The sequence below is a fragment of the Aspergillus lucknowensis genome, assembly GCF_044049455.1.
Source record: "Aspergillus lucknowensis strain CBS 449.75 chromosome Unknown BJX67scaffold_3, whole genome shotgun sequence".
Lineage (NCBI taxonomy): Eukaryota > Fungi > Ascomycota > Eurotiomycetes > Eurotiales > Aspergillaceae > Aspergillus > Aspergillus lucknowensis.
The window spans coordinates 220270-244896 of NW_027263547.1; the positions used below are offsets into that span (position 1 = coordinate 220270).

The window sequence follows — 24627 nt, forward strand, 5'->3', positions numbered from 1 at the left end:
AAAAGACTCGAAGAATGTCACTTCACAATCGTGTTCTGGTCGACGATCTGCGGCAGAGGTTTGTTTTTCGGAGAGAGTCATCGTTCATAATGGGGACCAAGACATTTCTCAGATTCTGACAGAGATGATTCTCTGTCAGTTTGCGAACTCTCACCAATTCTGCAGCTCAGCCTTCCCCCCGTCAGCCTGAAAAACCGACCCCATCGCCGATCCTGCAAGGATAGGAGGCCTCACCAAACAGAAGCCGCCGATTCGAGCTGTGGTCTGCCCACCATTCCGCTGGGTCTGGACAAGCTGCTTCTTTTCTCACGGCTCAGCCTCTCTCTCTTTTTCATAAAAGTGCAAAGAGCTCGCCCGAGCGGTTTGTGACTCTCCTTTGATCCCTGAATGAATGAGCTGTTTGTATGTTCCTGTTCTATTGCTCCTGTGGCTTGAAAGGCTGAGCTAACCGTGACCCAGCAAGTTCCAGTGATAGTTCGTCCTTTGTCCTACTTTTTGTCTGCGCGTGAGAAAGACAATTAATTCAACAAGGACGATTCGCTTTGCCGTTGAACGTTGAGGCTGAGAACCTATTATTGGGACTGCGAGAAGCAGTTCTGTGCTACACCTCCAACCAGCATTTGCAAGTTGGCATTGTGTTCACAACAAAGATCATGTTACGGGTTAGGATATAGTAGCAGAATTCGGTGGCTTGACGCGATCCTCCGTTGAACATGAGTATCTCAGCTTCATTCAGTGCCTCTGTTGGCACGATCCAGCGACAATCCTACCCTGTCAAGGAGCGTAGTATTTACGAGAGCGATCCACCTGTGTCTCCCATTTCCGAGATGCCTCCTTCATGGTCAGGAACGCGCTGGACTCGCTTTTTCCCCGAACTTTCATCGCATTTCTCTCTCACGTCTCCGATCAACGGTTATAATCGACGCGAATCCGGCTCTTCCATCTCGGAAGAGCCGCCGAGTGTCAGCAATCATCGCCAGAGCGGCTCAGACTCGGAATATACCACAGAACCGAAAACAGGACCCTCATCACTATGGTCCGATGAGCTTCTTGACGACGTCTCTTCCTGCTACAGTCGCAGATCATCCGTCACAAGTCTGGGGTCCGAGGCCTCCGCCTCCGCATACAAGTCTGCCGACGCATTCTCCATCATCTCCCCGACCAAGGCAGGCGTGTTCGACGATTCGGCGTCCCTATATCGGTCCGGCTCCAACATGTCAAGAAAGTCGCCCTCGACGGTTGCCGAACGGGGCGATAAGCCTCTTCCGTGCGAACCCCCTATCCAAATGGCGCCTCTATCCATCCGACGTAAGAAAAAACAACAACCTCCAGCGACAATACGCGAAGACGACATCGAGGAGATCCTCGAGTCGGCCACACGGAATCAGGGCGAACACCGACCAACCCTGTCGCAGGCTGCAGAGGAACTCGAAAACGCGCTTGCCGGCCTTGTGGAACACAAAGAGCCCATGCCGCATCTCGACACACCTCTGCAGGTAAGCAGAGGGAACATGGAGATGATCGCTACACGACCAACCCCCATCCCTCCCGTCAGTCCCCTCAGAAACAACAAAATGGCGAACGCTTCACAGCTGGATGAAGATGTGAGACACGCCAAGAAACCCCACAAAGGCCGCAATCCGTTTTCTTTCAGCATGCCCGGCTTTGGCAAGAAGCAAAATAACAGTCGGCCTCATCTTCGCTCTCTGAGCAGCTCCAATGTGATTGCTAATCTTGAGCGGCAAGTCGCTCTTGACGAGGCTGTCGCTTCAAAGGAAGCAGCAGAAAAGGAAAATAATGGGCCGGTTGGATCGTCATCCTCATCTGGGTTCCTCAGCCCCCCGGTCTCCGCCCAGAGACCAGCATCCGTCAGCAGCGAGCGCGAGCTCCGCTTGAAACTTCCCCGCCTCCAAACAAAGGATGTGCAACCACCGGGCAAACAGTCGACGAAGCCTCTCGAGATTGCACCTGCTGATGAAGAACGTCAAGAACTCCTGCAACCCCGGCCAAAGCCGAGAAAAACTTTCTCCTTCGAGCCAGAGGGCACGATGTCCGAGATGGCGTCGAAGCCCGCTGTGACCATGTCTGAGGCTGTCGGCCCGTATTGCGAGTTGAATGTCGACTCGGGTCTAACGGTGGTGTATGAACTCGATGGCAGTATTCCGGGACAGCAGGTCAAGTCGCCCATCACAGTTCCTCCGCCTTTCGTTCCCTCGGGGGAGATGCCTCGGACCTTACCCGACGACATCGTCTACTTGATTCTACAACAATGCAGCTCGCTGCAAGATCTCTTCAATTTTGCCGTCATGAATAGGCAATTCTATCGTGTTTTCAAGACTCATGAGCTCAGTCTTATCCGAGGCACAGTTTTCGCAATGTCGCCGCCAGCCTGGGAACTCCGAGAAATGAGTCCGCCCTGGGAGTGTGAGTGGCAGGTTCTGTTTGACCTTGACGCCCCTGTTCCTGAGTATACCGCATCTCTCTACCTCGACCGCTACACCCGAGATCTCTACAGTCTAGTGAAACTCAAATCGCTTATTCTGGCTCGGTGCGGAACATTCCTCCGCCCAGAAACAGTTCGCGGTCTTGCAGGCAATGACGACGCTCGCGCGACCGAGATTGACGATGCGTTTTGGCGTATTTGGTCTTTCTGTCGTATCTTTGGCTGCGGGAAGGGCCGAGAGGGCGACATCGTCGGACAGCTAGATTGGTTGAACGGTGGCGTGATAGCGAAGAATCAACATTGCTCTGTCGCCATGTCCATCACCGAGCCCTTTGGTATGCACAACGTCCTATTCGAACCTCCAGAAGGCTTTGGGCGTGGAAACAACGGTGGCTTATCGCAGAGTCAGCTCTACGATATGACTGAAATCTGGACATGTCTCGGGGTGCTGCTCCAACCTATCCACGGCAAATGCTACGAAGCGCGGAAAACCGGCGTCTTTGACGGGCACGATGTCCCGGAGCGCGATCCCGTCAAGGAGGAAGCTATTCTCGGTACGTATCCTGGATTAGCAATTCAAGCTTTACACTAACTTTGTCACAGAGGAATGGACATACTATATCCTCACCCTCGGTCCCTCCGCGGTCCTCGCTCTCGGATCCATCGCAAATGTCGATAACACCGACGAAATCTTCCAACGCGCCCAACTAATGGGCTTGACAAAATGGGAGCAAGCCGACGCTAGCCGCTCATTCTTCTTCCGAGAAGCTGTCTCAAAGGCATACAAGCCCCGCGAGAGCTCACCGCGCCGGCGCTCCTCCCCACTCGCGCAGCCCGACGCAAACTCCGCCAGATCCTCCAGCAACGGCTCGCCAGCAAACGATATAATCGGCAACAATCCCACCCGCCGACGACAGGCAGCCTACGCTGCCCAGCTCCGCAACCGCCGTATCAAGAACCAAACTGAAGTCGCCTACGCCGAGGAACGCCCTATTTCCAGCTACGCCGAAATCATGAACCGCCTTTCTGGTGCCCCCCCACAACCCCAATACCGCCCACCCCCTCCTCCACTCCCATCCTCGATTCCACCATCACTCTCAATCCGACCACCGCCATCAAACCCACAACCACCACCACCACCAGCAACCCACGACGTCCAAATCCCGCTAAGCCAACCACCGCGTTCCTCTATCGCCTCGATGCCGCCGCAAATCCGCGACCCCGTCGACCAAGCAATCGACATGATGGTCCGCGAACTCGGATTCAACGAAGAAGACGCAAAGTGGGCTCTCAAAATCACAGATACAGGCGAAGGAATCAACCCCAATGCCGCGGTTTCGCTTCTCATCCAAGAATATGAGAGGCAGAATCCCGAGCGCCGCGATAGCGGGTACTCTGTTCCGGTCCGGCCGCAGCGGAACAGTCTTCTTTCCTCTGTGATTCATAGCCGAGAGTCGTTGAGCTCCGGGTGGAGGTGGGCTTGAGCTTGACCAGCTGCTTGCTGAGGTCCTTTTCTACTAATTTTCATGACCATGCACTACACTAGATTGCAATGCTTATAAATGTTCTACGTTCACCTAGACGTTGGCATGCTTACGATGCAAAGAACGAGCTATGGTTCAAGTGTCATGTTCTTTTCCTTTTGTTTGTCGCCGTTCAGCCTCGGTCATTCCAGCACAGTTCGATACCCTCCATACGTGCGCAGCTTGCATAGCATTTGATTTAGTAAATCAAGGATAGTTTGCAATATACTACTCTAATAGTCTGAGTTCCCCCTAACGATCCCTTGAGAAGCTGGTAAAGCATAGTTACGTCGGTTATAGATATACACGAATGTTGCGAGTGGGATATTCTATAACTCATCTATCTATCTGGCCCTTACAGCAGGAGATCTCGAGCTGAGTCCTAACCCCTCAGAAACGAGGTCGCATATAGCATTATATAGTCCGGGTGAGGGGCAAGATAACTCAAACTCAAATTCAAACTCAACCGCCGTTCTTTTCCTGCCGATTTTTTGATTCTTCGCGTCTTCTAGTCCGACGGGATGGCTGACAGTCGCAGCTCGCAGCAAGATAACTTCCTCGCGTCGACGACAGAGACAGTAAGGCTGCATCATTGAACCACATAGACCAAAACTAAACTGAACTCAAATACCTCGCGCGTTGAGTTCGGAATCGGTCGACGGTCTCAAGTAGTTTCTTTCTGGAGCAGCATAGCACCCAAGCCAGTGTGCCATTGCCATGTGACCTATCAACTTCTTTCTCCCTCCAACCCTCCAATCCTGCAAACAACATCCAGGATGGGTAGAGTCGAGATCATCACAGACCGTTACCGCGTTTGCATTCGATAATTAGACTGGATATGACGTGTGGGACGCCAATAGATCGAAACGAAGACGCGACGATGATTCGACGCAAGGGGGAGGGAGGGAGGGAATCCGAGAATGCACTCGGTCTGGGTCTACCGGTACTGTAACTCTGCTCAGCGAAGAATGGGCTTTCCCATTGCATTAACTCCCTCGATCGATAGGCTAAGTGTGGATGATCTCCAGGGACGATCCCCTCAGCGAGGAAGACCATGGCAGACTACTTCCATTGACCAGGAGTCACCTCGACTCAGCTAGGTAGCTCCCTTCCTCCAGCCGAGACCAATATATTGTCAAACGCCGTCTCCCTTCTGCGACCTCCTTTCCCAGGGACGCGAGGGATGGCCATGGCCCGCCATTGGCCGCGAGGGAAAGTCTCTCCTTGAAACAACCAAGTAATGTGGAGTTGTCTATGGATGGATGGGTGCGCCGTTTGATGGTGGAGTAGAAACAGGCAGGCAGACAGACACACACACGTACTTGACCCGCACCGCAGCCGGAGCTGTACGGGGAGACACACTGCAGTACATATGCGAGCCCACTGGCACTGGCGTTGGCAGTTTCTCCGGTGCTTCCCTGAAATGACGCCTCACCCGGTTTGTCCGAGTTGAGTTGCCGTTGTTGTTGAGCTGTTTTCTCTCGTTTTTTCTTGTTTTGGTCGGGCTCTGTCGCTGTCTTGCTCTATTCTTGTGTCCTGTTTCTCTTGAGATTCTCATCAAGATGGCCATGGAGATCGTGCACTACGCGAATATAGCGGGGGCTCGGTAAGTTCTTGTCATCGACTTACAGCTTTGCGCTGGACGTCGCGGCGTACAGGGTGAGGTAGCTGACGGTTCCAAACCTCGAACAGGCAAAGCAAACATCACCTGCCAAACGATGCGAAAGGAGACTTGGAGAAGGACATCATTCTCAACACCTCGAACCGACTCGAAGGGAAGACTCGGATCTTACGGGCGTCGGATGTTCTATTGTCTATAGCTGGCAGGTCCATCACGAATGGTACGCTGTTCTCGTTACACATATGTTCATGGCCCCGATGACATGAAATCCAGCTGAGCAATTATTCTGATTCTCTTCAAATTGCAGAAACACGAGAACCGACACCCGCAGTTGAGAATTTCCAAGAAGTACTGCGCCTTTTTCCACCATTTCGCGATGATGACGGGGCGATACTCGGCGCACTGGATGTCAAATGTCCGGATTGCGATGCTGTTTTCTCTTCCTCGTACGCCATGCCAGCTGTATTTTGGCAGTGATATCATCTAACGAGGCCTAGAAATGAGTTGAACCAGCATTACCTGACGAGATATTGTGCTGGGACTGCTGTTGCTGTATATGTTATGATGCGCGATCGGTACCTTGTTCATTGAGTCTTGTCAAGCGGGTACTAACGGCGTTGCAGCTTAATCACGAAAGGCTATAGAATGGAGAAGCGATTGATCCCACTCGATTCTCGACCGATTCGGTTCTTCTGTAGCGAGTGCGAGAAACCCTTCTCTCTGAGTGAGGACGGACAGATCATAGAGAGGCAGCGAAGTATGGCATTATCACCCCGTCCATCATGGCACATTCTGACTGAATAAAGATACAGCATGCTTCCTGGATTGCACGCATTGTGGATCGAAGTGTAACATCCTGTACGTTGCTTGATGTCTCTCAGTTAATCGAAGACATCTAGCTAAGTGATGGCAGGTACGAACCGATCTTGAACGATCCCCGAGACGACACAAACTACCGAGACATCCACAAGGAGATATCGAGCGCCAACCACAGCCGAAGTCCCAGTCTCGTTCAAAAGAGCTCTATGGCCTCGAAGTTTTCCGTTACCGACTTCAATAGCGAGCAATCACTAGCTAAGAAGGCCAGAAAGTTGCGGGATTCTTGGTCTTTCAGAAGTACGCTTTCCGGGCCCGTTGTCCTAGTAATTAGTATGCTAACCTTGTCTAGAGATGTCACAGAGTGATGAGGAGGAGCTGCTGGCGATGAGCTTTGCTGGGTTATATGATCTTGAGAAGGGTGTGTTTTCACTTTTCAGAATGAAATTGGCTTGCACTGCTAACACATGAAGCGCATGCGCCGAATGGCATGTACCAGCCGCTTCCAACAGACACAGGAGTTGGTGTCTCCGACTCTAGCTTTTGTTCGGATGGTATGCTCCCCGGATCCCAGACGGGATACAGGCTGATAAACCACCTAGCATTTTGCCTCAGCTCTGTTATAGAACCACTCCGTGAAGATGAAAGCCAGCGCCAGCGAAGTGATGTATCCAACTCGGAAGGTGGGCTCGTCGATGACAGCAGAAATGTCGAGTACGATACGCCTAAAACATCCAAACGGCAGTCATTCTTTCAGAAGCTATTCGGCCGCAAAATCAAAACTAGTGAGAGACGAGTCATTGATGTTAAGCGAATAAAGCTGATTGGCCGTTGTGCAGGTATATCACGATCGCGGTCCACGTCAGGTAGAGGCAAAAAGCTTATGAAACGGGCAAATACTATCCGATTTTCTTTTGTGACTAAATATAGGAGTGAGAGTAGAGCGACTGGTCATGAGAGTCCGGAGGCTTCGGAGGAGGCTTTGACCCAGGAGACGGACAGTCAAAACAACAGCTCGACGACGGTGCAGGATGCAGAATACGTTACTCTGCTTCGAGGGACGCAGAATATCTTCGTGCACTTGCAGTATCTCTCAGGTGGAGCGATAGTACACGACGCCTCAGGCCGCCAGCGGATTCTTCAGGTCGACGAGATTGCCCGGTTGTTCCTACAGATCAGGGACGAGCTGACTTCAACGACTGTCTGGTCGCGAGCCCTAACCGCAAAACTCAGAGCGGAAGCTTTGCTAAGGCAGGGACACCCACAGGCGGCGGTTGTGGAGTTCCACGAGGCTATGAAAATCCTCGACGACATGCCTGGGCTTGATACCGAAAAACAGACACGCGCGGCAATACTGCATTCCCTGGGACATGCATATCGGGATCTCGACCTCCCAGCGGAGTCGGAAGCATGCTACCTCGAGGCTCTAGGCCTATACAAGCGCGTCCTAGGACGCGACCACCCGAAGAACTTTGCCGTTATCCACGACCTAGGAAGCCTATGCGAGAGAGACGGTTATGCCACAGAAGCAGCCGCACTGTACGAGCGATCGTTCGCAGGCCGATTGAAGACGCTCGGACACAACGCCCCAGAAACACTGAGTAGCATGCAGGATCTTGCTTCCCTTAAAGTCTTACTAGGTGATCTAGAGTCAGCACTTCTTCTCCTCAAAAAGGCAGTTCCAGCCCTCGACACGGTCTTCGGGATCCAGAATGCAACCACGCTGAATGCAATGAACAAACTCTCACTCTTATACCAGAAGCTCAGGCTAGAGAAAGAGTCACGCACGATATGCGGCCGGACTATCCCGCACTGCCGAACAGTTTTCGGCCTCAGCAGCCCCGTCACCAGAGACGCTGTCGTTCGCTACATCCAAAGTTCGGATAATTTCGACTTCCCCCCGGATATCAAAGATGTTCTTGACGGATATAGGCGCTCCCGCGATCCAGACTGTCTCCGTGTAATCCACCGACTAGGTAGAGCCTATATGGACGCGGGACTCAACCGCGATGCTGCGACTCTATTCGAAGCTCTAGTCGAGGATTTTCTCGCCGTGAAGGGCCCCGACGCCCCGGAGACATTCGACGCCTTGAGTGCGCTCTGTGTCACCAGGGAGCATCTAGATGCTCTGGACAAGGCGATACTCGCGTATAAGCAGCTGGTGCATATGGCCAGCAGAACTCCAGAACACCATCACTCGAGGAAGCGGATCGGCTACGCGGAGAAAAGGATCTCAGAACTCAATCGCCGACGAGAGATCCTTGAGTCGGAAAGGAAGGAATGGGAACTCAACGACGCCAAATCGTGTGAGAATTGTGGGCATTCCACGGTCCTTCTCTGCAGTAGTACGCCTCCCAACCCCTCTATACCCCTAAATACCCTTCCTGAAGGCGCTCACTGATGTGTTACCCATAGAATGCAATATAGCCCGCTTCTGCAGTGACACCTGTCTCAAGCAAGCCTCCCTTTGGCACACACCCCACTGCATCCCCTCCGTCTCACTCCGCGAATCCAAATCCCTCGCCGTGAAACCCAAATGCCCACCTTCAGCGCGCGACCAGGCACTCTCTAAGATCAGCCACTACAATGGGCTCACGGGGATAGGCATGAAGGATATCGTTATAACAGCCAGCTACACGTTCTACCTTGACCCGCGCAACTTCACGACGTTCCGAATGAAGCTCAAAGACAACGTGAACACGGTCTTTCTCTTCTCGCTTGACTCAGATGTCCAGTATACCGTCGTCACTGGTAATCCGCCGCCACCGCCACCGCCGTCGCAACAACGGCCAGAGTCAAAGGGCATGGGGAAACTATCAATTCCCCGGCCGACGACATCCTCGAACAATAAGAAACACACGCAACACAACCACCCAAAACAACCCGAAGAACGCACGTGGATAACACCCCAATCCCAGGATTTCGTATCCCACGCACCCCTCCCCCGTCCCAGCCTTCTGTCCCAGGCACCTCACTCTCTGCCGCATCACTTGGGCATGGGCCCAACAGGGCCTCCACCACCACCCTCAAACCCAAAAACCTCCCCCGGCGCCACCCCTGCTCCTGGAGGCGAAACATACATCCTCATCAAGCCCGGTAAAGAAATGCACAAATCCCTCATCGAGAAGCGGATCGCCGTGCGCGCGGGGCCTGGCGATACAGAGAGGGACCTCTTCGCGGGGCTGGACAGCCCGAATAAGGAGCTTATCGAGTACGCGCAGGGGTTGCTGCTTACGGGGTATTTGGGCGAGGTTGTCGTCTACGTTATTGAGTGGGTTTGGAAGTGATTATCTACTCCGGACCTAGACAGGGTATTCCGTTTTGTGGGGCTTAGTTTAGTCTGGTTTGGCGTGGGTTGGCCATGTGAGCAGAGGGATAGGATTGTACTAAACAGTTGTACAACCGTCAGACTGGAAGACATAGTAAGGTGTGCCCTTGTCCCCTCCCGTCCGGTCTGGTCCGGTCTGGACTACGCTCGTGTGGTAGAGCGTTCGATGCTCCTCTTCTCTTCCTTCCTTTATTCGATTCGATTCGGTATAACTATAAATCCGTCGACGGGATTTGGTAGCTGTGCTTCCTCCAGATGACAGTGTGATAGATATCAGATCGGAATCGGGACACCTTAGTTGGATACTAGATAGTTGCTAATACATAGATACATAATATACACATACGGCCATGATATTCGAAAACCCGCTGGAAAAATAGATATCATCTAAGGCCAATTAGGCAGTAATGATATCTATTATGTTGTGCGCGCGGGACACATGCGTTCTCTTCTATCCTCTGTTCTGCGCCATCAAAATTTGAATGTCAATTATACGCCCGACGAAAAGAAAAAGAAAAGAAATCAAAATAAAAGAAAGGCCCCTGTATAAATATACATCTCTAAGAGCGCCAAGGCAAGGAAGTGAGGGGGAAGTGGGTATCTAAATACAGGAAGGAAAGGAAACGCATCGCCCTCTAGCTATCTATGCTCCAAAACAACAAAATCCGAAACCCAGATAGACATCACATCGTTAAGCCAAGACAAGCACAGCACAGCCAAATACATGATGGAAACACGCAGGCGGGCCGGTAAGGCGCATTAAAGGGCATTGTTACTAAGGCTCTTCGTCATCAGATTTCGTGCTCGCGTCGTCACTAACCCACCCTTCAGCTTCAAGAGAGCGGCCCTGGATACCGAAGCTGAGGAAGAACCCGACGAGCGAAACGGCCGCGAAGACGCCGAATGAGATTGCTTCGCCCTTTGGTTGGATGCGGGTTGCCAGGGAGAAGAGGCTTCCCGAGAGGAAGGGGCCGACTGCGCGGCCGGTTGCAGAGAGAGTTTGGGCGAGGCCGTTCAGGGCTCCAAGGACGGCGTGGTCAGGGGCGGAGTTTGTGATCTGGCAGAGTTAGTGGCCGACTCAGGGAGTCATACGATGGTGTAGATAGTGGTGTCGAGGGCTTACCAGTAGAAGTGCGCTGGTCAATCCACCCACCGCAGCGACTGTCTTGATCAGCAGGACGAAGCAGAGCTCGACGGCCATAAAGGCTGTTTTGCCCGTTACGCCGCTCTTTCCAGCGTCATCACCCTTGTACCCGATGAATGGCATCAGAATGAAGGATACTACGAAGCCAAATAAGCCGGCTCGGTATGACCACCTATTCCCCATCTTGTTCCTCAGCTGGCCGAATATACAGATTTGGAAAATGATGGTAACAACTCCTGAGAAGCCTTGGGCAAGACCGATCTCTGCTGGCGTGAGGCCGCGCCCAATTGGTGGTGCCGCGTGGGAGAAGATTGGAAACAAGGCATTGAAGGCGATGTTGCACAGAGCGAATATGAGATACGTTAGGAGCAGCAAAAGCGTGTCTCGGTTAAGCAACTCGCTTCGTGTCAATGATTCGTGGTTATGGAGCTCCGATATCTCTGAAGCTGAATCTAGTTCGCTGTCGTGCTCTTGACCGTCTTCGGAATGTTCGCGAATTGGGCGATACGGGAGATGGTCAGCAGGGCGCACGCTTCGAGGCCGCTTCGCATTACTAGTAATCTGCCAAAGCCAGGCAAATAGGTCACGGATTTTCCTGCCAAACTTGGGCAAAACATCTGCATCTTCAAGACTCTCCTTGAGAAAGATGAGAGAAACGACAAAGTCTATGAGTAAGATTGCGGCGGACAGCAAATTTGGCGCAAGGTACGGGAACGGGTTTGGCTGGCTTTTATTGAAAGGGTTTTGTCGAATAACCAGCAATCCGCCCAGAAGAGGACCGGTAATGCCGCCAACACCATACAGTACCGGTAGATAGGAGAAGGCCTTCGACTGGTTGCTCTTGTCAGTAATTTCGCCAAGGCAGGTAGACACCAGGGCTTGATTGCCGTTGACGATCCCCATCAGCGCCTGAACCGCGACTGCCTGGTATAACGTGGTGCAAAACCCAAAAGCAACAAAGCACGCTGCAGTAAGAACCGTGCCTAGCAGGATAACCGGCTTCCGTCCTACTCGGTCAGACAGCCAACCCCAGAAATAGTTGGTAACGAGCTGCGCTACCGCAAACGCTGTGCCAATCATACCAACGTATACACCAACCATGCCCGGTTTCACTTCTGGGAACGAAGACGCCATGTCGGGAAGGTAGGGGCTGATCGAATTGAAAGCCGTCTGCTCGCACAAGGCGATCAGTGCTAGCACCGCCATCTGCTTCTTGGGGAGAGGAGAGTGTGAAGAGGGGTCATCGGAAGAGCCATGTTGGTGTTGTCGTGAAACTTCACTGGACGACAGGGATTGTCCAGAATTCGGTCTGCCGCGAGACTTTGGCGGGGGTGTGTCGAAGGTGTGGTAGTGTAGAGTTGAAGAGCGGCGCCGCGGGAGGGGTTCCCGGTCGGGCGTCTTCATCCTTGTGCCTAATATATATATTGAACCATGTAACGAATGCGATAATTGGCGATGATTGTTGTTGAGATGTCTCGGTTCTCGGAGGGTCTAGTGAGGCTCCCAACTGATTTGCGGGGAGCAGTGTGGCACAGAGTCAAAAGAAGCTCTTGATTACCAATTGGTGATAGCAATATATGTCCCAGCACTCACTGTCGTTCTCAATTAATAAGGGACTGTTCGAGTCTCTTGAAGAAGAATAGCTCTGATAAATGAAGCGCGAAAGAGAGGGAGGCGAGCTGGAATTCCAGCCATGTCTGCCAAAATTGAGTGGGCGATGATGTAAGCGGTCTAGATGTTGTCACGTGAATCTGTATTCAACACCTCCCTCCCTGTCCGAAAGAAAGCATGAAGGATGTGAACAGACCCCATCCTTGGAACATGTCATTTTTCCGACAGCCTTGCTTAGCATGTGGAGTCTCTTGATGACAAGGCCCCCATGTGTGTTTCAACGGGCAAACGACTGCCTGATGATGTCATTGTTTCTTTGTCGGCACTGTTGGCGATCCTTACGCCTTTTGTGTGGAGCTTGCTGTCCATTTGCAATATGAGGAAAGTGAGGTACAAGGCACAAGTATTGACCAATGAAACGAAACTCAGAGATTGGGGAGGAAACATATATAAAATTAATTTGGCAGATAGATAGTTAGATCGTCCACAATCACTTCATCAGCAGATTGACAGCCCAAGGGACACTAAGCCCTCTCAAGTCACCATAATGTTGGCCAACGCCCAAGAAGACGATAGGAATTCCCGTTGCGTGTACCATGCTCACGAGAGTGCCCACCATATCTCCGACTGTATCGCATTTGCTGATTATGAATCCGTCGAGGTTCCTCCCAGTCCCGAATGCCTGGTTGAAATTGCGCGCCTGCATTACGCTGTCTGTACCAACCAGGGCCTCTCCGACCATGAAGATTTTGTCCGGGTTTGCAAACTTGGCGAATTTCTCCAGGGAGGACATAAGGCGTTGGTCATTGTGGCGACGGCCAGCAGTGTCAATCAGAACAACGTCAAACTTATTGGCTGCGCCGTACTCTACGGCATCTTTAGCCACATTTGCGGCATCCTTGCCGTAGCCCTTCTCGTACAGCTCCACCTCGCCGACATTCTCACGAGTGCTGAGCTCCTTCAAATTTCGAGCATGAACACGGAGCTGCTCCACGGCTCCGGATCTGAAAGTGTCACAGGCAGCGATCAAAACGCGGAAGTTATTCTGCAGGAGGAAGTAGCAGATCTTGCCGAGATTAGTTGATTTACCCACACCGTTAACACCAACGATAGAGATCACGTATGGTCGTGGCGTAGCTTGTTTGTTCTTCGGGTTTGTAACGGTGTCGATTTCGCGCAGCAGGTCGAGCGACGTGGTGGGAGTGAGGATCTTCCGGAGAGAGGATTCCATCGCCGACTTCAACGAAGCGTCCACGCTCTGGAAGTTACCTGTCTTCTTCCCAACGAGCTCCTGCTTGACGCCGTCACACAGCCGAACAGCTGCCTCACGTGCAATATTCTTCTTTAAGAGATGATCCTCCATCGCCTTCAACGGCTTTTCCAGATCAGCCGCCGACAAAACTTTACCACCGACGATATTTCGCAAAAGACCACCGATGGCGCTAAACCCCGACCCAACAAGACCAGATGGTGCAGAGGACTTAGTCTTCTCACTATCCGCATTTTCCAAAATAGAATGGACTTCATCTCCCAAGTCTTTTAGGACAAATTGGCCTTTTCCGGTTCGACGGCCCCAGGAGTCCTCCGCCACAGCTTCCACGGCTGATGCTGAGGTGTCCTCCTCTCCCGCAGGCGCAGAGTAATCAAGAACCCTCCCGTCATCCTCATCCGCAAGACCATCGGCATCCCACTTCCGCAACTTCTTCCCACTCTTCGGGATCTTTCCTTTCCGGGCCTTCTCGTCACCAGAAGAGGCGTATGCGGTAGCGATTGCGGCTTTCCGCTGGCGGCGAGAGACCCTGCCACCGGGTCCACCTTTTGCGGTAAGGATATGGTTCGAGGTAGGTGTAGACGTTCGAGATATGTCTGGTGTTTGTGGCGGCGATCCTTCATCAGAGGTCGCCGCACCGAGCGCAGCTTCAGGCTGCGCTTCCGGCTAGTTAGTACGATATGCACCACGATAACAGAAATTCTGGACATACCCCTCGATAGCCCAGGTACGGTCGGCGGCGGAGGGCCCCCATTATCGGATGAAACAAGCGGGTCTTTTCTCGCTGCCACAACGCCTGCAGGCGTCTCGGGACTGTCTAGACCAGCAGTGGCATTGTCTTCGAGCTCTCGCACTTGCTGGTTGAAGTACTTGTCAAACGGATATTCGACAACCCTTGCCCGTTCGCTCTTCAGCTGATCCTTGTAAAGATCGATGAAGATTGTTGATATGTTATCAAGGAGCTTATCGATCCAACCGAGATGTAGAAGCGACTGGTAAACGGCCTGGAAAGACACGATGTGAGCAACGCGACAGTGATGGGCTGACGAGTAGAACACACCACAAAGATGAGATTGAAATCTTTTGACCTCCTCCATTTCAAGGTATATTTCTCTTTCCTAAAAATCGGTGAGGCACTGTTCGTAGTGTTCTGGAGATGTGCCTTTTCCTCGATGAAGACGTCGTTGATCAAGCTGTTGACGACATGGGGCCCAACCGGAGTGTACGACTTTGACCATAGAACGACACCCGATGTAGTCAAAATCTCAAAAGATTCGAGCATCCTGAAAGATGTATGATGCTGGATGTACTGCAGTGTTGTGAGCTGGATTGGGGTGGGGGTGAGCGGCGAAGATCCAGAGCAGCTCCGGCGGACAAGAAATTAATTCAATGGCCACCTGCACTCAAGTCCTCCATCTCGGTACGGCCTCCCGCCACGTATAGTAAACACTTTCCATCAACCTCCCTCCATTCAAGCTCTCTCCACTTCTCATCTACTGCTGGCTCTCTCTTTCTGTACTTGAACTTTCAGCTTCTCTAATTAAACCTACAAATCTTGATACTATGTATCGCCAGTCTTTCGCTCCACCTCCAGCACACTCGCCTCCGCTTCACCACCCTGTGCCTCAGCATGTGTCGACCGTCCCGATGATGCGCTCGCCTCCGCTGCCAACCTCCCAACAGCCGCAGACAGCTAGCTATGGCAATCCTTACCAACCGGCTCCCGCGCAGGGTGGCAGTGGGACATTTGCCCCCGGCTTCGGTGGATTCATCAACGACCCCACGGCACAGATGGGTTTCCATATGGGAAAGACTGCAATGGCGGCCGGCCAGGAATATATGGAACAGAACGTACGTCCGGCCTCAAAATGGTCCGCCTCTAGACTTTCCTGCTAATCGACCCCCAAACTCCAGTTTAACCGCTACGTATCCATACCGGCTCTGAAGCACTACTTCAACGTCTCGAACTCCTACGTAATCCATAAACTGGGTCTTGTGCTCTTCCCCTGGAGGCACAAGCCTTGGTCTCGCCAGCAAGCACGTCTTACAACTGCCTCCACCGGGCCTGATGGACAGATATCACAACAGCAATATTCGTCGATGTTCCTGCCTCCGCGGGACGACCTTAACTCGCCGGATATGTACATCCCCGTAATGGCGCTCGTCACTTATATACTTCTCTCGTCAATGTTGGCAGGCTTCCGCGGGAATTTCCATCCAGAGCTCCTCGGAGCAACCACCACCACCGCCATTGCAGTTATCTTGTTCGAGATAATCTGCCTCAAGCTGGCCATGTATATTCTCAGCATCAACAACGACTCCCAGTTGGTGGATCTCGTGGCTTATTCGGGTTACAAATTCGTCGGGATTATCATTACTCTGGTTGCTTCCGAAGTGCTGACACCAGGGAGGGGAACCGGTGGCTGGGTTGGATGGGTAGTCTTCATCTACACCTTCCTCGCAAACGCATTCTTCCTGGTAAATTTCTCCATCATAGCTTTCAAACCAGTACTAACCCACCCCTTCTAGCTCCGCTCCCTGAAATACGTTCTTCTCCCCGACTCAACAAGCGATTCCTCCATGCGGACCGGCTCAATGCACACGGTTGCCCGCTCCCAGCGCAACCGCCGCACTCAGTTCCTGTTCATCTATTCCTACATTATCCAGTTTGTCTTCATGTGGGTTCTAAGCCGCGAGGATCCGGCAGCAAGTGCCTCACCCTTGGGCAGCGGAGCTTCATCATAAGACAGGAGGAGCTCGTATCGCGCTAGACTGCATATAATGATATTTACGGACTTGACGAAAATCAAATCATACATCGTGTAGAATTTCTCTGGACGGTTGGCGGGCTTCTGTACGCGATGAAGATGTTGGATAAATATATTTCTTCTGAGAGCGATCACGAGTGCACTCGACCGCCTAGTACAAAAGGCTGGTTCCCCAAAGATCAGGGCCTCCATCGTATTTATATATAAACTGCTTCAGAATGATAATACCGCGCAGGCCCGACCTGACATACTGTCCGCGGATACGTGGTACAGTTCCAACGCGCACTATCTCGAGAACTATCGGGCTTCGAGGACATCGGTGTCCAGAATGTGTTCTATGTGTCACAGGCACAGATTCCTTCCCGTGCCATGCACCTGAGTTATTTCGGTGTTCCGGCAGCTGCTGGCGACATTACAATTTAGCTTGATCAATAATACAGAATCTACCGAAATTTTCAGACATGACAGGTTCAAGTTATCATGGAAAGTCTTCATGCATTTCTGTATACCCTACGCTCAAGTGTACTCGAACTACGGAAACAAAGTAATCCCTAGTCATCTCACAGTTAGTCATGACGGCCAACAACCGAGAGATGAGTGACAAAAAGAGTAATATGTTCCTCAGAGATCTTGGTGATTAAGGAGATATCATTGCCAGAGGCATCAATTACTATCTAGGCATGATAGATTGTAATCATCGGACGGGAGGGGCATAAGAGAAACACATCGTAGAACGTACCGAATGAACGAGACAAGCTATGCAGGAGAATTGTTTGATGGATGGAAAAAATATCCTTGGTAGATCTGCAGATCTTTTGCAAGTCAGCGTAATGGATCGAGTAGTGCTGGACGAGATCATCAAGGCGAGGAATTGCATCAATTTCAGAATATGTAAGAAATGAATATCATGCGCCAGTACTGTATCGAGACTCCGGCGAGAGCCTCACAGACACTGGGTCAATCGCAAATTACCGCATCATGTTGAGAGAAACGTCACGTCAAATGAATTTGGAGTAAACATACCAGTTAAGAAAGCTGAAGGACAGGCTGAGAAAGGTTGATGTTAGTGGGTTGATTGCAGAATATCATAGGCCACCTCGCCGACAGAGCGATATTGAGCTCGTTGAGACAGCGCCCATGGAAGCTGAAAAGGCTTCTCTGGCTGAAGATTTCAGGAGGAAAACAAGCGATGATCGTTGCTGAAAGTAACTGGGGCGGAACGGAAGAATATGTTCTTCCGGAATCTACCGCTAAGCCCACTTCGGAGGCAGCCCTAGGCCGCACGCACAGGAGGCTTCGTGGGCTGCGACTGGCTGGTAAGCGAGGTCTGTGGGCAACACCGAAATTCGCGACCCAGCAAGTTGAGGGTGAAGTTGTGCGTTTCGGACGACTTCGACAACCCCGACCTTTCGACAACAAATTTCCACCACCGTGCTCCCGGAATCCGTCGACCGTGAGTCTCTATGCGCCCTCTCGTCCCGTGAAATCTGTCAGCTGAGAAATCCATTTGAAACTATATAGGAAGCCTTCGCCATGGCCGATATCGATGTCAAGATTGCTCAATGGAAGCTCGTTGAGGTTGGCCGCGTGGTGCTGATCCGCCGCGGGCCCTACACCGGCAAGCTCGCCGTCGTTGTCGAGATTGTCGACCACAAGCGTGTATGTTCTTGCGATCGGAAATCCTGCGACGGGAATACTGGGAAAGGAGAATCTTGGAAGGGTGTGATATTGACTTGAGCCGCGATAATAGGTCTTGGTCGATGGTCCCTCCACCGAGGAGAACAAGATTGTCCCTCGTCACGTCCTTCCTCTCGCCCACGCTACCCTCACTCACTTCGTCATCCCCAAGCTGCCCCGTGCCGCCGGAACCGGCCCCGTTAGGAAGCTTTGGGAGCAAAACGAGATCGACGGGAAGTGGGCTAAGAGCAACTTCGCCCAGAAGACCGAGAATGTCAACCGACGGAAGAACTTGACCGACTTCGAGCGCTTTAAGGTCCTGAGGCTCAGGAAGCAGGTACGTTGCGATATATGTGTTTTGATTTGGATGGAACGAGAATTCCATGCGGTTCGATAAATGGGACATGGAATCTCGAGGATGTATGGAAACAGAGGCTAACTAGTGGTTTCTACAGGCTCGCTTCGAGGTCCAGAAGGCTCATGCTAAGATCAGGGCGGCTGCTCCGAAGGCATAAATGGTTAACGAGGCTCGGTGCATAGAGTGAAGGGGTATCTGGGACGGTTTCACACATTGCTGAGGGATTAATATCGGCAAAAATTCGCTGTATGCATTATCATTGACAGCTCAAAATGACTTAAGAACAACTTGATATCCTGACACAAAGTTGATCCCCGTAATGTTATGTCATGGCGTCCGGGCATTTGCTGGATTTGATCTTGTACATTGGTGGGCCTCCACTATGCGGGCGTTAACAATTCCCCCATACTCGTTCCTGAGTCTAGTGAAATCAATTTTATTCAATGTTCAGATATGAAGAAAAAGCGTATTGAATTTATGTAGTCCTCTTGGTTGTTGTTTGTATGGTGCAATGAGAGGTGCTGTGTCGCTTCTGTGACTCGGGCGATGGTCCCTCCAATAAGCTCGCTAACGATTTTCGGCATCACACAGCTTTGCGACTTTCCAACCTCACCAAGGCCAAAAACCACCCTCACCTACAACCGACCCCTATCGTGCTTTCAGGTACGTCCAAATGAACTGTGCGACCGAAAATATGGATTTTCCAATTGAACCTGGCGAATTCCCCCGCCTTTGTGGCAGTTGGCGATCGATACCAGACCATTGACGACCCAAGATCGAGCAACCCGGCACACAGACGTCACAAGTCGCTCGCTAACCGTTGATTCTACAGCCCGCCCAGGCTTGCCTATATCACAAAATGGCTGATCCCCGTATCGAAGAGCTCCCCGACGATGAGGTCCCCAAGGCCAATGTTGAAGATGCCGGCAGCTCTTCTGAGTCCGAGGCTGGTGAGGAGCCCACCATCCCCGGTGGTGCTGCTGTCACCATCCACTCTCGCAACGAGAAGAAGGCCAGGAAGGCCATTGGCAAGCTCGGCCTGAAGCACGTCCCCGGCATCACTCGTGTCACTCTCCGCCGACCCAAGAACGTACGCATACGCCTTCCCCACACTCCACTTGAGATGGACATATGGTTCTTCTCTCTCACTAATGAGGCGTTATGGAGCCGAAGAAGCAGAAACTAACAAACCCTCTTTAGATCCTCTTCGTCATCAACCAGCCCGATGTTTACCGCTCCCCCTCTAGCAACACCTGGATGTATGTGCCAGATCCCCATTGAATAAAAAAGGTTGAGATTTTAGCGGCTTACACATGCGACAGCATCTTTGGTGAGGCTAAGATCGAAGACCTGAACTCCCAGGCTCAAGCGTCCGCTGCCCAGCAGCTGGCTGCCGCTGAGGCTGCAGGTGGCGACCACGCCGGCCACGACCACGAGCACGACAAGGGCAAGGGTAAGGCCCCCGAGACGGAAGCCAAGAAGGAGGAGGAAGAGGATGACGGTGAGGAGGTTGACGAGTCTGGTCTGGAGCCCAAGGACATTGAGCTTGTCATGGCACAGGCCAGCGTTTCCCGCAAAAAGGCGGTTAAGGCTCTACGGGAGAACGACAATGATATCGTCAACTCAATCATGGCACTCAGCATATGACCTCGGCCTAATTAATGTACGCTGTTAACGGCTGAATGAAATTAGCCCCTGCTGGCCATATGGATTCTGTGGTTTGAGATCAAGTTGATATTGCCCCAGATGCCCGGTCAGTCAGGCTCCATAGTGTAAATCATTGAGTTCAAAAAGCAAATGAAAGGACAAACAATTTTGCGATGTTGGAAGTACTTGTAGCTGTTGCTCTTAGATTTAAATAAATCATTACTTCGGAATGTTTCTCGGCCAGTGTCAGGTAACTTAGCATCAAGTGGATGCAGTGGGAATCTCAGATCACGTGATTAAGTCACCATTCCAAACCTTCCCGAAACAACCCCCATCCCGGAATGACAAGCGTCGCAGTCAAAGTCCTTCTTTCACCAACCCCTCGAAACTCCAAGATTAAAAATGGCTGCCGTATGTTACCAATGGATCACTTTCTTTGATTTTCCCATTTCGCGGGCTAAATTGGACTCGCTAACCGCTTGGTGTACAGCGTAGCGCCGCTCTCAAGATCGACTGGGTCAAGGTGACCAGCTCTCTCGGCCTCCGCGGCCAAACCGCCTCCTCTCTACAGGCTTTCAAGAAGCGTAACGACGATGCGCGCCGCAAGGTCCAGCTCCTGTCCGAGCAGCCCCAGACGATCGACTTCGCCCACTACCGCAATGTCCTAAAGAACCAGGCTATCGTTGACGAGATCGAGAACCAGTTCAAGGCGTTCAAGCCCGCCACCTACGATGTCGCCCGTCAGCTCAAGGCTATCGATACTTTCGAGGCCCAGGCCGTCCAGAGCGCCGAGGCTACCAAGGGCAAGGTCGAGTCTGAACTCCGCAACCTTGAGAAGACCCTAGAGAACATTGAGACTGCCCGGCCATTCGACGAACTCACCGTGGTATGTTTCCTCCGAAGAATTTGGTTATATTATATTGGGATATATTGGTTAATTATTGTCGCTATTAGGATGAGGTTGCTGCTGCTCAGCCCGAGATCGACGAGAAGACCGCTTCCCTGGTCTCCAAGGGCCGATGGATGCCCGCCGGGTACAAGGTTAGTTTCCGTTTACAAGCATGTATCTCTTTCTGGTCTGCATTTACTAATACCATTGAAGGAGCGCTTCGGCGACTTGTCCGTTGTTTAGACTGGCACATTTCCTTGTATCACTTTATGTTACCCTTATCCCTCGGCCTATGTCATCACGCGACAAATATTTCCTTCCACTCGAGCGGATTCAGCTCCATAACTGGCAGTGTGATTAGGTTGTCGGGTTGTGTATAGAACCTGTTCAATTTAGATGCCCTCAAATACAGCTCTTTCCTTTGTAACTTTTCCGTCGAGCCGGAGATTAACTTGATACTGCGACTACCTTAGTAGCCTCAGTGGACATACGAGGAAAGGTCGATCCATAAGAGAACAGAAATGCTTTATTTTATATATCGTCCTACGCATGGAACAGATGCATTTATAAATCCCTTTCCTTGACGGCGGCTGTCTCTCATGTCTAGCCACCAACCGGGGATATAATGATATCTTTGACCTGATAATACCGCATTGACTGGAGTAAAATAATTCAGCACCCTTGTCCATCGTCATGGCCATTGGCCGGATACTCAGTGAAGCTCTCGTGGTACTCGCAGCGAGATTTGTTGATGACTTCCAAGGCACAGCCACCACGCATTTGGGATTATGTGAAGAGATTAATCTAAGGATATCCAACTCAGAACACCAAAGCCCCGACAAATCTACAAAAAGCCGTCGACATCTCCTCTTCTATTTCAAGCAGGAAGGCGAAGATGCCAGTTTGGCAAGGCAACGACAGGAACCACCGCTGATAGGCTAGCCATCACCCGAGGGTTCCGCCCCCCAAACCCTGGCCGCGACGCACTAAAAATCAATTTTCACCACAGTTGCAGCACCAAAGCGGGCAATCCGACAACGACATTGCATCTTCAACTCGTCACCCCCTCCCTCGTCCACTCCAGCAAATCCAGCTTCCGGATCTACATCTTGCAAAATGGATGCCTCAAAGACTCCCACTAAGCTGGTGAAGGTGACCCGTGTCCTCGGCCGTACCGGTATGCGGATTTCCAATTTCAACGATAGCCCGTGGCTCGCAGGTCGCTTGTTGGAGCGCTGCGTTGTGTCGGATCGATCGCAACTGCGACTGCGAAATAGAGGCTAATGAGTTTTCTCGCACAATAGGTTCCCGTGGTGGTGTTACCCAGGTGCGCGTTGAGTTCATGGATGACCAGTCCCGTTCTATCATCCGTAACGTCAAGGGACCCGGTACGTCTTTTACAGCATTCGCGAACGATACCCGCTCGAGACATGGGATAATAGAAGGAAGAGTACTAACAAGGAATATGTGCAGTCCGTGTCGACGACATCCTCTGCCTGCTCGAATCCGAACGTGAGGCCCGCCGTCTCCGATAAACGTATTGAAAGCGAAAACGACGTTGGAGGCACCAAAAATGGGAGAATGACGGATGGGTTTTTCGCATACAACTGCTCGTGGCTATGGGCATGTTCGAAGATGGACACCGATACCGATGGGACTGCAACGCCAGGGAATGAATTCATGATGGCGGAGCTATACGAATCTTTAACTTCTGTTTACTAGAGTTTCGGGAATCTCATATCGCGAATCGCATCCTGATTTTCTTCCTCATTTTGACTGTCGATATCCGTGGAATGCTCGTGACAGTGTGGCTCGGGGGGAATTGCTGCGGCTCGCTTGGCCAACGACTCTTCGAAATGGGGTGGTACACCGTGGCTCGGAGCACGACTCTGCTTTCATTCCTGGCTGGATGTATTGCTTCTATCAGCTATCTACATGGAATGCCCCTTCCACGAGGCACAGGATGGTCCTAGGGTCACTTGATTTTTGCGGCCCGAGGTTCATGCCCATGCCTTCCATCCTTGTACCATCGCTCCGGTTGCACGCCATGATCCCTCTGCGACGGCTTGCGAGCTACTCCGCTGACTGGTCTCCCTTGTTTCTTCACGTACCGGGTCCTGCTCCTCGCCGGCACCGCGAGCCAAGCGCCTATACTATCCCTGGTGGGCTTCGTCGCAGCTTGCGCTCTGTAATCGTCCCTAAGCAGTGTAAAATTCTGCCCTGTGGTATAATCATCTCAGATCACAGTAAGTCGGGTGAATGCTTCACAAGTAGCATCTCGTAATATTATAATGGGTTGGTCTGCGCTTCTTCACGCTCGCGCAGGGTCCACTTCTGGTTCTACAGCGCCATATAGCACAGATCAGTCTAGACGCGGATACTTGGCTACGAAGGTACGAAGTCCATCGAAAGTTACATGAACCCACATGTAACTACAAAGATTCTCCTCATAATGCAGAGCACAGTATAGATAGTCAATCTCTGTAACTTCTGATTGAGATTCCTATTAAAACAACCACAGAAAGCGAGGATATCATATCATACAGGTACCCATTCTCAAAAGAGCCGATGCCGACATATCAACAAACAAGCAATAGGTCACTGAAAAAGGGAGGAAAGGTGGAAATAAATACAATCATGAGAAGTGGAAGAGAATTGGAAAAGACATCAATTCATCGCTCATATCTTATCTTGCCAAGCAGTGGACTAGTACACTGGCCGCGTTGTCCTTGTATGCATGCGCCGTGAAGCCCTCCTCCTTCGGCCGACGTAACCGCAAGTGAGACAGGAGACGAGGACGCCGAGGATCGAGACAATGCCGTTGATGACAGCCTTAATGCCGGCTGCGACTGCGTTGACGACGCCCATGATGCATGCGCCGACGGAGCGGAAGAGGTCTCTGATCTGTATGAAGTACATTAGCATGGGATTCTTACCGGAGTAGAGTAGGAAGATGTTGTGAAAAGGGAGAAGACATACACAAGAGAAGACGGCACCCATTTTGGGGGTTGCTGTATTATGGAGTAGATAGTGGTGGTTTATTTCTGTTTCAGAGGCTTGCTCTCCGAACACGATGACTGCAAATTGGTCGCGCTGTCGTTATTGTTCGCAGAGCTCGATGAGGCAATTGTATGTGTAGAGGAGTCACTATATGGACGCATTGTAGTAGTTGTCAGGTTGGGGATCGCGGAGGGATATATATACTTCGACGGAAATATCTCGAGCTAGCCCTATGGAAGAACGATGATGTGTGATGTAAGAGAACGGGGAGCAAGGATTCAGACAAATGAGAGCGAAATGACGACGTGGATGGTCATGCAATGCGCGAGAAGAATGGCAGAGAACTTGGAAGCGCGTTCTTGTACCTCGATCCTGAACCATGAAGCCTCTGCTTGGTTCCGTCATAGAGACGCTGTGCGTCGGTCCTCTGACCGAATCACGCAAGCTCTGTGGAACCCTCACGCAAGACATGGCTGCCAGAACCGAGAGAGGAAGATTATGAGTTAATCTTGCCACTGGGCTCTTACGGGGT

At 51.6% G+C, this 24627-nt stretch overlaps 10 protein-coding genes across 10 annotated transcripts; 7 read left to right on the forward strand and 3 right to left on the reverse strand.

The window, feature by feature from the left end:
- The first annotated feature begins 307 nt into the window (after positions 1-307).
- Positions 308-4046, forward strand: BJX67DRAFT_160053 (uncharacterized protein). Its single transcript, XM_071024933.1, has 3 exons — positions 308-402; positions 460-2997; positions 3047-4046. The coding sequence occupies exons 2-3, from the start codon at positions 714-716 to the stop codon at positions 3925-3927; spliced, it is 3165 nt and encodes a 1054-aa protein (XP_070890350.1). The 5' UTR covers positions 308-402; positions 460-713; the 3' UTR covers positions 3928-4046.
- Positions 4047-5136: 1090 nt separating this feature from the next.
- BJX67DRAFT_389035 (tetratricopeptide repeat protein) lies at positions 5137-10058 on the forward strand. The gene is made up of 11 exons (XM_071034439.1): positions 5137-5572; positions 5659-5807; positions 5895-6033; positions 6085-6162; positions 6211-6344; positions 6394-6445; positions 6501-6703; positions 6756-6824; positions 6877-7188; positions 7243-8748; positions 8819-10058. Exons 1-11 carry the CDS (start codon positions 5529-5531, stop codon positions 9688-9690), a joined length of 3558 nt encoding a protein of 1185 aa, XP_070890351.1. The 5' UTR covers positions 5137-5528; the 3' UTR covers positions 9691-10058.
- Positions 10019-12547, reverse strand: BJX67DRAFT_342097 (MFS transporter). Its single transcript, XM_071027980.1, has 3 exons — positions 12469-12547; positions 10855-12382; positions 10019-10788 (listed from the first exon to the last, which is right to left on the reverse strand). Exons 2-3 carry the CDS (start codon positions 12277-12279, stop codon positions 10507-10509), a joined length of 1707 nt encoding a protein of 568 aa, XP_070890352.1. The 5' UTR covers positions 12280-12382; positions 12469-12547; the 3' UTR covers positions 10019-10506.
- A 127-nt stretch (positions 12548-12674) lies between these two features.
- On the reverse strand, positions 12675-15115 carry BJX67DRAFT_160111 (signal recognition particle receptor subunit alpha). Its single transcript, XM_071024934.1, has 3 exons — positions 14817-15115; positions 14469-14760; positions 12675-14415 (listed from the first exon to the last, which is right to left on the reverse strand). Exons 1-3 carry the CDS (start codon positions 15036-15038, stop codon positions 12977-12979), a joined length of 1953 nt encoding a protein of 650 aa, XP_070890353.1. The 5' UTR covers positions 15039-15115; the 3' UTR covers positions 12675-12976.
- Positions 15116-15180: 65 nt separating this feature from the next.
- BJX67DRAFT_160129 (protein transporter YIF1) lies at positions 15181-16622 on the forward strand. Its single transcript, XM_071024935.1, has 3 exons — positions 15181-15607; positions 15671-16234; positions 16286-16622. The coding sequence occupies exons 1-3, from the start codon at positions 15320-15322 to the stop codon at positions 16499-16501; spliced, it is 1068 nt and encodes a 355-aa protein (XP_070890354.1). The 5' UTR covers positions 15181-15319; the 3' UTR covers positions 16502-16622.
- Positions 16623-17863: 1241 nt separating this feature from the next.
- Positions 17864-19009, forward strand: BJX67DRAFT_342107 (60S ribosomal protein eL14). The gene is made up of 4 exons (XM_071027981.1): positions 17864-17977; positions 18046-18183; positions 18275-18538; positions 18657-19009. The coding sequence occupies exons 2-4, from the start codon at positions 18058-18060 to the stop codon at positions 18714-18716; spliced, it is 450 nt and encodes a 149-aa protein (XP_070890355.1). The 5' UTR covers positions 17864-17977; positions 18046-18057; the 3' UTR covers positions 18717-19009.
- Positions 19010-19142: 133 nt separating this feature from the next.
- Positions 19143-20382, forward strand: BJX67DRAFT_342114 (nascent polypeptide-associated complex subunit alpha). The gene is made up of 4 exons (XM_071027982.1): positions 19143-19222; positions 19392-19649; positions 19760-19818; positions 19882-20382. Exons 2-4 carry the CDS (start codon positions 19419-19421, stop codon positions 20204-20206), a joined length of 615 nt encoding a protein of 204 aa, XP_070890356.1. The 5' UTR covers positions 19143-19222; positions 19392-19418; the 3' UTR covers positions 20207-20382.
- A 178-nt stretch (positions 20383-20560) lies between these two features.
- BJX67DRAFT_342116 (F1F0 ATP synthase subunit d) lies at positions 20561-21934 on the forward strand. Its single transcript, XM_071027983.1, has 4 exons — positions 20561-20617; positions 20697-21092; positions 21161-21247; positions 21309-21934. Exons 1-4 carry the CDS (start codon positions 20609-20611, stop codon positions 21336-21338), a joined length of 522 nt encoding a protein of 173 aa, XP_070890357.1. The 5' UTR covers positions 20561-20608; the 3' UTR covers positions 21339-21934.
- A 277-nt stretch (positions 21935-22211) lies between these two features.
- Positions 22212-22630, forward strand: BJX67DRAFT_369604 (40S ribosomal protein eS28; the record flags this gene model as incomplete). The annotated part of the gene is made up of 3 exons (XM_071030784.1): positions 22212-22272; positions 22400-22483; positions 22569-22630. The coding sequence occupies 3 exons, from the start codon at positions 22212-22214 to the stop codon at positions 22628-22630; spliced, it is 207 nt and encodes a 68-aa protein (XP_070890358.1).
- A 1171-nt stretch (positions 22631-23801) lies between these two features.
- On the reverse strand, positions 23802-24095 carry BJX67DRAFT_377158 (uncharacterized protein; the record flags this gene model as incomplete). Its single annotated transcript, XM_071032039.1, has 2 exons — positions 23802-23999; positions 24075-24095. The coding sequence occupies 2 exons, from the start codon at positions 24093-24095 to the stop codon at positions 23802-23804; spliced, it is 219 nt and encodes a 72-aa protein (XP_070890359.1).
- Between the last annotated feature and the right edge of the window lie 532 nt (positions 24096-24627).

Bases quoted from the DNA above. Each gene is read 5' to 3' on its own strand.
- BJX67DRAFT_160053 (XM_071024933.1), top strand. From the start codon at position 714: ATGAGTATCTCAGCTTCATTCAGTGCCTCTGTTGGCACGATCCAGCGA. The intron at 2,998-3,046 runs GTACGTATCCTG...ACTTTGTCACAG, and splicing joins CAAGGAGGAAGCTATTCTCG to AGGAATGGACATACTATATC.
- BJX67DRAFT_389035 (XM_071034439.1), top strand. From the start codon at position 5,529: ATGGCCATGGAGATCGTGCACTACGCGAATATAGCGGGGGCTCG. The intron at 6,034-6,084 runs GTACGCCATGCC...AACGAGGCCTAG, and splicing joins GATGCTGTTTTCTCTTCCTC to AAATGAGTTGAACCAGCATT. The intron at 6,163-6,210 runs GTACCTTGTTCA...ACGGCGTTGCAG, and splicing joins TATGTTATGATGCGCGATCG to CTTAATCACGAAAGGCTATA.
- BJX67DRAFT_342097 (XM_071027980.1), bottom strand. From the start codon at position 12,279: ATGAAGACGCCCGACCGGGAACCCCTCCCGCGGCGCCGCTCTTCAACT. The intron at 10,789-10,854 runs GTAAGCCCTCGA...TAACTCTGCCAG, and splicing joins TGACCAGCGCACTTCTACTG to ATCACAAACTCCGCCCCTGA.
- BJX67DRAFT_160111 (XM_071024934.1), bottom strand. From the start codon at position 15,038: ATGCTCGAATCTTTTGAGATTTTGACTACATCGGGTGTCGTTCTATGG. The intron at 14,761-14,816 runs GTGTGTTCTACT...GTGTCTTTCCAG, and splicing joins ATTTCAATCTCATCTTTGTG to GCCGTTTACCAGTCGCTTCT. The intron at 14,416-14,468 runs GTATGTCCAGAA...ACTAGCCGGAAG, and splicing joins CGTACCTGGGCTATCGAGGG to CGCAGCCTGAAGCTGCGCTC.
- BJX67DRAFT_160129 (XM_071024935.1), top strand. From the start codon at position 15,320: ATGTATCGCCAGTCTTTCGCTCCACCTCCAGCACACTCGCCTCCGCTT. The intron at 15,608-15,670 runs GTACGTCCGGCC...CCCAAACTCCAG, and splicing joins AGGAATATATGGAACAGAAC to TTTAACCGCTACGTATCCAT. The intron at 16,235-16,285 runs GTAAATTTCTCC...CACCCCTTCTAG, and splicing joins TCGCAAACGCATTCTTCCTG to CTCCGCTCCCTGAAATACGT.
- BJX67DRAFT_342107 (XM_071027981.1), top strand. From the start codon at position 18,058: ATGGCCGATATCGATGTCAAGATTGCTCAATGGAAGCTCGTTGAGGTT. The intron at 18,184-18,274 runs GTATGTTCTTGC...CCGCGATAATAG, and splicing joins AGATTGTCGACCACAAGCGT to GTCTTGGTCGATGGTCCCTC. The intron at 18,539-18,656 runs GTACGTTGCGAT...TGGTTTCTACAG, and splicing joins TCCTGAGGCTCAGGAAGCAG to GCTCGCTTCGAGGTCCAGAA.
- BJX67DRAFT_342114 (XM_071027982.1), top strand. From the start codon at position 19,419: ATGGCTGATCCCCGTATCGAAGAGCTCCCCGACGATGAGGTCCCCAAG. The intron at 19,650-19,759 runs GTACGCATACGC...AACCCTCTTTAG, and splicing joins CTCTCCGCCGACCCAAGAAC to ATCCTCTTCGTCATCAACCA. The intron at 19,819-19,881 runs GTATGTGCCAGA...CACATGCGACAG, and splicing joins CCCTCTAGCAACACCTGGAT to CATCTTTGGTGAGGCTAAGA.
- BJX67DRAFT_342116 (XM_071027983.1), top strand. The intron at 21,093-21,160 runs GTATGTTTCCTC...TGTCGCTATTAG, and splicing joins CATTCGACGAACTCACCGTG to GATGAGGTTGCTGCTGCTCA. The intron at 21,248-21,308 runs GTTAGTTTCCGT...ATACCATTGAAG, and splicing joins GGATGCCCGCCGGGTACAAG to GAGCGCTTCGGCGACTTGTC.